The sequence below is a fragment of the Eublepharis macularius genome, chromosome 14 (genome assembly GCF_028583425.1).
Source record: "Eublepharis macularius isolate TG4126 chromosome 14, MPM_Emac_v1.0, whole genome shotgun sequence".
Taxonomy (NCBI): Eukaryota; Metazoa; Chordata; class Lepidosauria; order Squamata; family Eublepharidae; genus Eublepharis; species Eublepharis macularius.
The window spans coordinates 2,882,128-2,891,854 of NC_072803.1; the positions used below are offsets into that span (position 1 = coordinate 2,882,128).

General features: G+C 45.1%; 1 protein-coding gene across 1 annotated transcript; it reads right to left on the reverse strand.

The window, feature by feature from the left end:
* Positions 1–2,728: 2,728 nt before the first annotated feature.
* LOC129342700 (nicotinamide N-methyltransferase-like) lies at positions 2,729–6,543 on the reverse strand. Its single transcript, XM_054998599.1, has 3 exons — positions 6,316–6,543; positions 3,794–4,001; positions 2,729–3,319 (listed from the first exon to the last, which is right to left on the reverse strand). Exons 1-3 carry the CDS (start codon positions 6,467–6,469, stop codon positions 2,899–2,901), a joined length of 783 nt encoding a protein of 260 aa, XP_054854574.1. The 5' UTR covers positions 6,470–6,543; the 3' UTR covers positions 2,729–2,898.
* Between the last annotated feature and the right edge of the window lie 3,184 nt (positions 6,544–9,727).

Consider the following 9,727-nt stretch of genomic DNA (forward strand, 5'->3'; position numbering starts at 1 on the left):
GAAATGGCACTTGTCGCCCAGGCGGTGTTCCCATGAATAAGAGCCTGGAGGGAGGGGCGCAGGGCCTGCCTAGGGCGCCTCCATAAAAGCAGGCCACTGGGTCACGTCAAGGAGGAAGTGAGCCAAGTTGCAGAAGAAAGCGGAGAGAGAGTGGGAGTGAAAGGAAGTGAAAGTGTGCCAGAGTGAGGGAGAGGGAGGAGGAGGCTGGAGCAGCGTGGCAGGGGAGAGCGGGAGTGAGGGTGTTGTATACCCCCCTCCTCCTCAAGTCTGAGGCCTGTCCAGTGGCTTGCCAGACTGAGAGTCCAACCTGGAGGGCGCTCCCACCTCAGATTCTGATGTCCTTACAGCAGAGTCTTGACAGGCTGTCATTGCAAGTGAGAAGCAGGGGCAGTTTGCCGTTGCCTTCCCCAGTAGAGTCTTCCTTGGTGGTTCCCCATCCAAGCACCAATCCTGCTTGACTTCCGAGATCTGATGATACTGGGCTATACCATAGCATTCTGCATCCCAAGGGCTGCCTCACCTTTCTCCTTTTCTCTGCTTTTCATCACATACCAGCTCAGGGATGACATGTCCCAAGTCTCCTCCTCCCGTGCTACCACCCCCCTGCAGGACTGACAGCAGTTTGGATCCAAGGCTGAGACAGTTCCCAGCCCAAGTGGCAGGGGGTGCCACAGAGGGGGATGCAACAGGGGGATGTGCATGTTGTGGATGTTGGAAAAGAAGTGAAAAACAATTAAGATAAACTAGTTATTGAACTTTGTCAGAAGCAGGAAACTGGGCAGGGCAGCAGTGGGGCTGTTTGGATGCTAAAGGGACGAAAGGACGTCATTTGGGATCCTGTTTTCTTGAGGTACAAAGAGATAAACTCAGGCTGCAGGGTTCCCTCTGAGAGTCTGATACAAGGACAAAGCCATCTTTGTCTTCTGCCATCTGTCTTCTGCCACCTCACAGAAGTGCCTCCTGGCCTGTGATGCCCAGCTATGTATTGGTAAATAAGGCCAATTCTACAAAAGGCAGCTCCACGAACATCGAGCGCTCTCTCATTCAAAGGAAACAGCCGCATGGCTGGCCAGGGAACTTCTTCCCTCTGAAGGAAGAGAGGGCCACGTGACACTAAGAGGGCCACATGACACTACGCTTACCATCCCCAACACACACACATTTCAGGCCACCCCCCTGCATGCTCCCCGGCTGTGCAAACAGAACATTTCTTTCCCCTCCTTTAAGGAGGCAAGCAGTGAGATTGTCTTCTTGATTCCTATGCTAACATCTTGGGCTGGCTCCAGAGAGGAGGTCTGGATTAAACCATTTAAACAGGAGAGAATTAACAGTCATCTCTTTGCATTCTGTTCTCAGGAGCAAAACAGAGCCGTCAGCCAGATTTATTAAGCTCCTATAAGAGGCTCCTTCTATGCAGAGACAAGTGACGGAACATGGAGTCTATCCAGCCAGCAGGCAAGGACGCACTGGCAGTGCTCAACTTTGCATCACATTCCATCTTTGAGTAGCATATCTGGGTGTTTGGCTCTTTCTGAGCACTTGAGAATACTGTTGTATGTTTGCTTTCTGATAATTGCGAATGGCACCATTCCTCTGGAGTTTGCCTAGAGTGGCACTTGGTGGGGGTCAGGAATGCTCTTTCCAGGGCTGTTTATCTGGGGCTCTGCTGCTTTGTTGGCACAACTCCAAGAGCCCTGCTTGCAAATCCACAAAGGTCCCTGGGGAAATGCCCTCCTTCCCTCCATGAGCCCCTCTTCCCCCCTTGCTTCTTCTGTCTTTGTACCCTGCCCTCTCTCCTTTCCACCCTCTTGCCTGCTCATTGGGGGTCCCTTTTCTCCAGCTTGTCTGGTCTGCTCGCCCTCTGCTAATCCTGCCCAGCCCACCTGCTGTATCTCTGCAGCCGCTCTCTCCCTCTTTGCACCTGTTCACCTTTCCAAAACTGCCCAGAACACAGCAAAAGAGGGTAGGTGGGAAAGCAGGAATGACCTTTGCCAATACCTGCTTGAGTTGCAAATCCAATATGCCACCTAAACATTTTTTTTTCTGGGATGTTGTGCACATACATAGATATCACTTCACTGGTCCTTCCCTTTTTATATTACCCTACAGATGTTTGTTTTTAAAATATTTGACTGTTCTCTGCAAACCTGGGTAGGAAGAAACTTTTCCTCTGGCTGGCTGCCTCCTGAGGATTTTCTTTTCTGCACAGAAGGCACCTAAGGCTTTTAAATATATGATAATTTTATATTTATTTTATGATGTATTGTTATATCACTTAATGCTTTTAAATATACAATAATTTTATATTTATTTTATGATATATTGTTGATTAAGACACCATAAGCTTCCAGCCTTCAATCTCATCTAAAAGCAAGAGCCAGCTGTTCTACCGCAGGGATTTCTTACCACACATAGAGGTGAGTATCGTGTAACAATAATAATAAAAATTAAGAGGAGTTACCGTGTTGGTCTGTAGTAGCAAAATCAAAAAGAGTCCAGTAGCACCTTTAAGACTAACCAACTTTATTGTAGCATAAGCTTTCGAGAATCACAGTTCTCTTCGTCAGATGCATGGAGGGCAAGAAGAAACTGGTGAGGTATATAGGTGGAGAGGGGAGGGCGGAATAGATGTAAACAGTAGCTTCTGATATGGAGATCAGTTTGCTTCTGTTAAGGAAGTCTGATCTACATATCAGAAGCTACTGTTTGCATCTACTCCGCCCTCCCCTCTCCACCTATATATCTGACCATTTTCTTCTTGCCCTCCATGCATCTGACGAGAACTGTGATTCTCGAAAGCTTATGCTACAATAAAGTTGGTTAGTGCTACTGGAATAAAAATTAACACCATAATTTCCCCTGCCTTTCACCACATCCCAAACTTCCGCTCAACTTGCATCAACGTTTCACGGCAACGATCGTGCATGCCCCCTTCATATCTATTAAAGACAAAGGAAAACTGAGCCTGGCTGCCTCCACCCACTCAATATCAAAACCAGCCTCTTTCACGGCTTTCTCTAAATCCTCTTGCTCCAAATAGAGGCAACCAAACTGGCACTGGCCTATCATGTAAAAGGTGAGTTCTAGTGCAGTAGCTAAGATCAGGTGCCCTCCGGGCTTTAGAAGAGAACTGATATTCTTCAAGGCCGAGCGGAAGGCAGGCAGGTCTTTGGAAGCCAATTCCAAGCAATAGGTGGAGAGCAGACAGTCAGCTGGAGGGAGAGACAGTGGGGCCAAGGGGTTGGGCTGGGTCACGTCACACTTAAGGACCTGCTTGATGCTGCGGTGGACCTTCTCCTCCTTCTGGGCCCACTTTTCCCTGCGGAAGAACACAAGAGGAATGGGATAAGTGCTGCACCACAAACCACCACTGTTAAAGGGCTGATTTATACATGTATGTATCTTCCACATTCGACATGTGTAAGCAGTTTCTATTATTAGTGTACTCATTATCATACCCACAAATAAAAATAAGATAAAATCAAGAACCACAAATTTACAGTTTTTCAAAACAAACAGTTGTACAGTGGACATTTGCTGTTCCAGTGATTATAAACATTGCCCATCTTTCGGTAAAGTTATTACTCCGTACTTGGATAAAAAGTTAAATTTGACATTAACAGATCTTCCCAAATCCTTCTGATAGGACAGTTCATGTGTGGATTTATGGATTCTTTGCAATAATGAAGAGGGGCAGATGAGAGTGCCCTGGGCGCGACCAAACATGTGGGACACTCAGAAATTTGGGTGCTCAGCTAATGCCAGAATCCAGATTCCAGAGCATGCTCCATACCTGTCCCCTTCCAGCTCACAGACGTATTTCACCACGGAGCTCCAGTCGAAAGCTCCCGGCTCCTTCCTCAGCCACCGCTGCATCTCCTCCCGGTTCCCATCCGTATAATCTGTGGCGATGATCTCTCGGAAGGACTCACAGGCAGAGAGGAACTGGTAGATGGTGGGTCCACTTCCGATATCAATCAGGGTGTCTCCTTTAATGCCACCTGCAATGCATCACACAGTTGGTCAAACAAACTGACGCTACAGAGTTTCCTTTGTCCATCTGTGCTTCTGAGGTGGTCACAACTGATCCACACTTCTCTGGTAGCCCAGGGAAGAACTTCCAGGTCAGCAAATGTGGCTCTCAGTCAAGTTTGATTCTCAGCTGGCATTTCTCTCCAAACTAACACATGTAACAAATTTTGTATGCAAATATCCTGGGCAGAATTAATCTCTTTTTATTTGCAAGTAGTCTCGGGACATTGGGAGTTCCAAACTGAATAGCCATGGAGTTTTACTCCACTTGGGAGCAGTTTAATGTGTGCATTCTGACAGCCAGGGTTGTGTATCATTAACGTGGTGATGCAGCCCTCCTCCACCCTGAAGTTTGCTGAGTGAACTTGGGCAGTCACCCTCAGCCTCACCAACTTCAGGCAGATGAGAATTTTTAAAAAGGTGAAAGAAGAACCATGTGCCATCCTGAGCTGCTTTTAGGACATGCTTGATTAAAATACAGTAGATACATTGGTTCTATTTGGCATGTTGGTTCTATGCCTGATGTGAAGGAACAGACGTGCAAGCTCCTCTTGTTCCTTCTGGTTGCCCCCCCCCCCCGAAACGTACAGCCATCCCAGTTCTCTGCTGCCCTTTCCCTTCTCATTTTGGGGGGTATCCAAAGCAGATTTGGGGGATATCAAAAGCCCACACAGCATCGACTCAGAGTTCCTCTGCAGCTGCAAAGGGCACACAGGCTGAGGAGGCAGCTTGTCCGGCTCTGCAGTTGGTGGCCTGCGGGAGACAGGTGATGGATCTGGCTGCTTAAGCAGGAGGTGTCTAATTGGCAGGGGCAGCCCAAGGTTTTTTGCTGCCCAAGGCAACCGTGCTACCCCCCTTTTAGCACTGCCCCCCCCCAATTCAATAGAGGAAAATGAGCTTTTTGCAAGAATCTGTTTTGCTGCAGCTACAGCTACATAGGTTCAAGGAAGCAAAGAGGAGATGGAGCCGATCCATGAGATGCAGCTGTTGTCAAAGGCTTTCATAAGACTCCCAGGCCTGCTGATCTAGGGAGGGTTTGGCAACAGCTGCAGCCTGTAGGCAGGTAGGTCCCACTCTTTCTTTATTTGCTTGCACATCAGGAGCGAAGGCAGCCAGACACGGTTGCCAGCAAGCTGCAGTCCCTGCTAAATGCTCTCCTCATCCCAACTTAGGAGGACTGGGAAACTTACAGGAGTTTAGAGGCAGTTGTATCCTGTAGATCAGCTCCATTGAATCCAGAGATTAAATACCTCCCGACCCTCCTGACAATTCCCAGCCCTCCTTCCCAGCATTAGGAGCTGACTGCAGCCTGGGCGTGTCAGTGAGGGCAGCCAGGCTTCTTGCACTGGTGCTTATGGCTCTTCATCGGCATCCAGCGAGCCAGGCAGCAGAGCCCCCGGCAAGGAGGCAGGCTACGCACAAACTGTGTGTGGATGGAAAGGAATGGGAGCAGCTGAGAGATCGTCTTACCTTTCTTAGCTTTTACCTTCGCAAACAGACCACAGCACACATCAGTTGTTGGGATGGAGGTGCTCTGGATTTCCATTGTCTCTATGATAAAGCATCATAAAGACTAGGAGGGGAAATTCCTAGAGCATAACTTTTTGCCCACTTTGTCTCCCGCTACCTGTCCTCTCAAAGAAAAAATTCCTTTTAATTACCAATTAGTGGTGGGAACATGGTAACCCTAAAGTCAGGAGGCATCCCCCACTTCGAGACAAGGTTCCTCTTGCCCTTTGGGCACCATTCAAGATTTAGCATGCTTGGCAATTGCTCAGGTTCACTTAATATTAGAGCCACTGCAGTGTAGTGGTTAGAGCGTTGGGCTAGGATCTGGGAATCTGCCGTGAAAGCTCGCTGGGCAACCTTGTCGTAGTCACACGCTCTCACTAACCTTCCTCATAGCATTGTTGTGAGGATAAAATGGAGGATGGGAGAATAATGTAAGCTGGTTTGGTTCTCCCGCGGGGAGAAAGGCAAGGTATAAATGAATAGAAGTAAAGTATAATTTGAGTCAGCCCAGATAACTGGATTCTACCAAATGCCAGGAAAAAACAAACAGGTGGCTCTACCTTTAGGAAAAGTTTAATTTGCCAAAAGTAACAGTACATCGAGCTATTCATTGCTGCAAATTATTTACGGCAACCTAGATGGGACAGCTGCAAAGTCAGCGACCCACGCATAACATAATGGAGCAGTCACTCCAGTCTGACAAATCTTATCCTATGAAAGTCTTTTTTGCAAGAGCTGCAGAAGGAACACATAAAAGCGATCTGAGCTTACCCACAGTGAAAGCCTTGTGCAGCGTGTTCAGAGTAAAGATTGTTAAGGCCTTTTCTGCTTCTTTCTTGGAGCTGAAGGAGTAATACGTTTCCAAATAACCTTTGGGGTCAAAATGCTGAGCGTAAAATGCTTTGTCGCTGAAGGGTGCCGCCATGATGGACAGTTGCCGAATGCTTCCAAGAGGCTTTCTCGGACTGGGTTTTATAGGTTTTGCTCAATCCTCTTGGGTCGCATTGTCCAACCAAAGTCTTTCCCCAGAATTGGCTTCATTCTCTCTTATTTGCCTGTCTCATAAGAACTGGTTTCTACCTGTTCTGGGGTAATATTTCACTATCTGGCTTACAGTGGATAGAATTTCAAGTGCACTCTCTGCGTCCTCTTTCTAAACATAACATAACAATTACAATTCCTGCATTCCACTCACCTTGAGTGTGCCTTCCTAGGTTGCTTCCATATCTAAATCCTCTCTTCCAGTTTCTAGTATAGTCTTGTGCCAGGATACTTAACATTCCACAGTTATACATGAGTTATAGGAGAAGAGCAAGATTCAGGACTAGGAGCACCTTAAAGACCAAGAGATTTCCAGGATATGAGCCTTCGAGAGTAGGGAGAGTAGGGACCCGAGAACTGTTGACAATGAACAACAATGTTTAACATACAAGGAAATAACACGAACAGACCTTTCTAAATTAAGAATAAAGACGCAAGAAGAGTTGTCTTCAAATTATGACTGGTTTCAATATAGACAGATTAGAGATCTTTACAACTCGGACTGTGCAAAGGGAGGGATAAGAATGGAGAACTCGGAATTAGAGGAAGTAATTTTACAAGAAAACAAAAAGGAAATCTCTAAGGTCTACAAGGTGTTGCTAAAATGGTACACTGTAGATGAGACAGTTAAAGTGCAAATGGTGAAGTGGGCTATAAACTTTAATAAAGAAATAACAATGGAGGCGTGGGAATACTTGTGGAAAAATACGTTGAAGATCACGACATGCACCAATATTAAAGAGAATGTCTATAAAATGATTTATCGTTGGTATTTGACACCAAAGAAAATTGCGCTAGGGAATTTGAATACGTCTAACAAATGCTGGAAATGTAAAAAGCATGAGGGATCTTTGTATCACATGTGGTGGACTTGTGAGGTAGCTAGGCAGTACTGGGGGGAAATAATAAGAGTAATAAGTGAGATTTTACAATTTCAAGTTAATAAGAACCCAGAACTCCTGCTACTGAACTTGGGAATGGAGGATATTCCAGCACAATACAGGACATTGTTATTTTACATGACAGCAGCGGCCAGACTTTTGTACGCGCAAAAGTGGAAAGTACAAGAAGTGCCAACTATTGAGGACTGGATTTACAAATTGCTGTACATGGCGGAGATGGATAAAATGACAAGAAAATTGAGAGACCTTGATCCAGGACAGTTTAACACGGATTGGGAGAAGTTGAAACAGTACTTGGTGAAGAAATGGGAGGTGGGAGGAGAACTGTGGCAGTTTGAAAATTACTGAAATACAACAAAAGAAGAGAGAAGTGACTATACCGGGGGGGGGGGAGAGTTAATTGAAAATTTCTAAGCAATTATTCTATTTGACTACTATATATAGTATTAAGTAATAGTGGTGTTATTATAAGATCTATAAGGACAGAAACTAATTAATTTCATCGCTGGCAGATAATGGTATAATGGAGAATTTATATAATTAAAATGAATGAATATAAGAAAGGAGGGGAAAATATACAGTAGCATACAGAATATGGGTCAAATTGATTGACTTATGTTGAATGTGTATATATGGGTTAAAGTGACTGATTATTTCTGATAGAGTTGCATAATGGAGAAATTAGATAATTAAAACAGTATGAAGTTAAACTGATTGACTTATATTGAAGGTAAGCAATGTTTATAATGTACTTAAAGCTATGTATAATGAGGGACAAATTGTTTGTCCCATATAGACGAGACCAGAATGAGTAAGATAGAGTACAGGCTACTAAAATGATTATTGAAGAATATATGCCAGAAATGTATCATTTAGTTGTTAAGTCAAATGGGAAGGGAAATAGAGATAGCACTGTGATATAATAGATAAGCTTAGAAGAGAGTGAAAGTACATGTTTAATAGGTGAAATAAGTTTGAAATGAGTAGGGGAAAATAGATAAGGGGTTGGAAAACTGTTGGAAGTCATTAAAAGGGGGGAAAGGGAGGGGGTTAGAATTGGAATATTTAAAGGAAATTGATTGTAATGGATATTAAAATATTTCTAATCCAATAAAAATAAAAAAAAAGAGTAGGGTTGCTCGATGGCTTCCTAAAAATACTGGAAGAGGGAGGACGTGATACTCGCCATTGTAGACTCCTTTATACCAGAACTCCCAACCCCAGTATGATGAGGTCATTTCTGGAAGTGACGTCATCACACTGCCCCATGGCTGGGTGGCTTTTGCAGGGGGGCTCTGGTTTAGCCACTCCCCCTGTGGTATGCAGGAGGATACGCTGCTGGGTGGCACTCAGGATGCCAGCCTGGGCAGGCAAGTGAGTGAGCGATGGAGCTACCTGGAAGCAGAGAGGGGTGAGAGGAGGCAGAGGGGAACAAATTGGCCTGCTGGCGCTGCTACCAGCTCATGCATGGTAGCGGCCAGCCACCCCCCCCCCAAATGCTGACCATTTATATGTCTGGGATTTTAACTCCGTTTCTTCTGGACTGTCCACAAAAACACCAGACTCTCTAGGTGAAAACCAAAAACCTGGCAACCCTAATTGAGAATCAAAGCTCTCATCAGAGGAAGGGAGCTTTGACTCTTGAAAACTCCTACTCTGGAAACCTAGTTTTTCTTCAAGGTGTTTGTAGACCTGAATCTTGCTTACTTTCTACAGCAATGTCTTGGATTCCTGTTGTGAATTGCTTGCAAATCAATTTGGGAAGCAAAGTGATGCTCAAAATTCTACAGCAAGGAATCTTACCATATATCGAATGAGAAATGCCAGATGTTGAAGCTGGATTCACAAAAGGAAGAGGCACCAGAGATCACATTGCAAATTTACAATGGCTAATGGGTCATACCAGGGAATTTCAGAAGAAAATCAGCCTGTGATTTATAGATTACAGCAATGCTTTTGACTGCGTGGATCATGAAAAGCTATGGAGAGTCTTAAAAGAAATGGGGGTGCCACAACATCTCATTGTTTTGATGCACAACCTGTACTCTGGACAAGAGGCTACTGCCAGGACAAAATATGGAGAAACAATGGTTTCCAATAGGCAAAGGTGTCAGACAAGGATGCATATTATCTCCCTACCTGTTCAACCTCTATGCAGAGCATATCATGAGGAAAGCTGGAAGAAGGTGAAGTGAAAATTGGTGGAAGGAACATTAACAGTTTGAAATATGCAGATGACA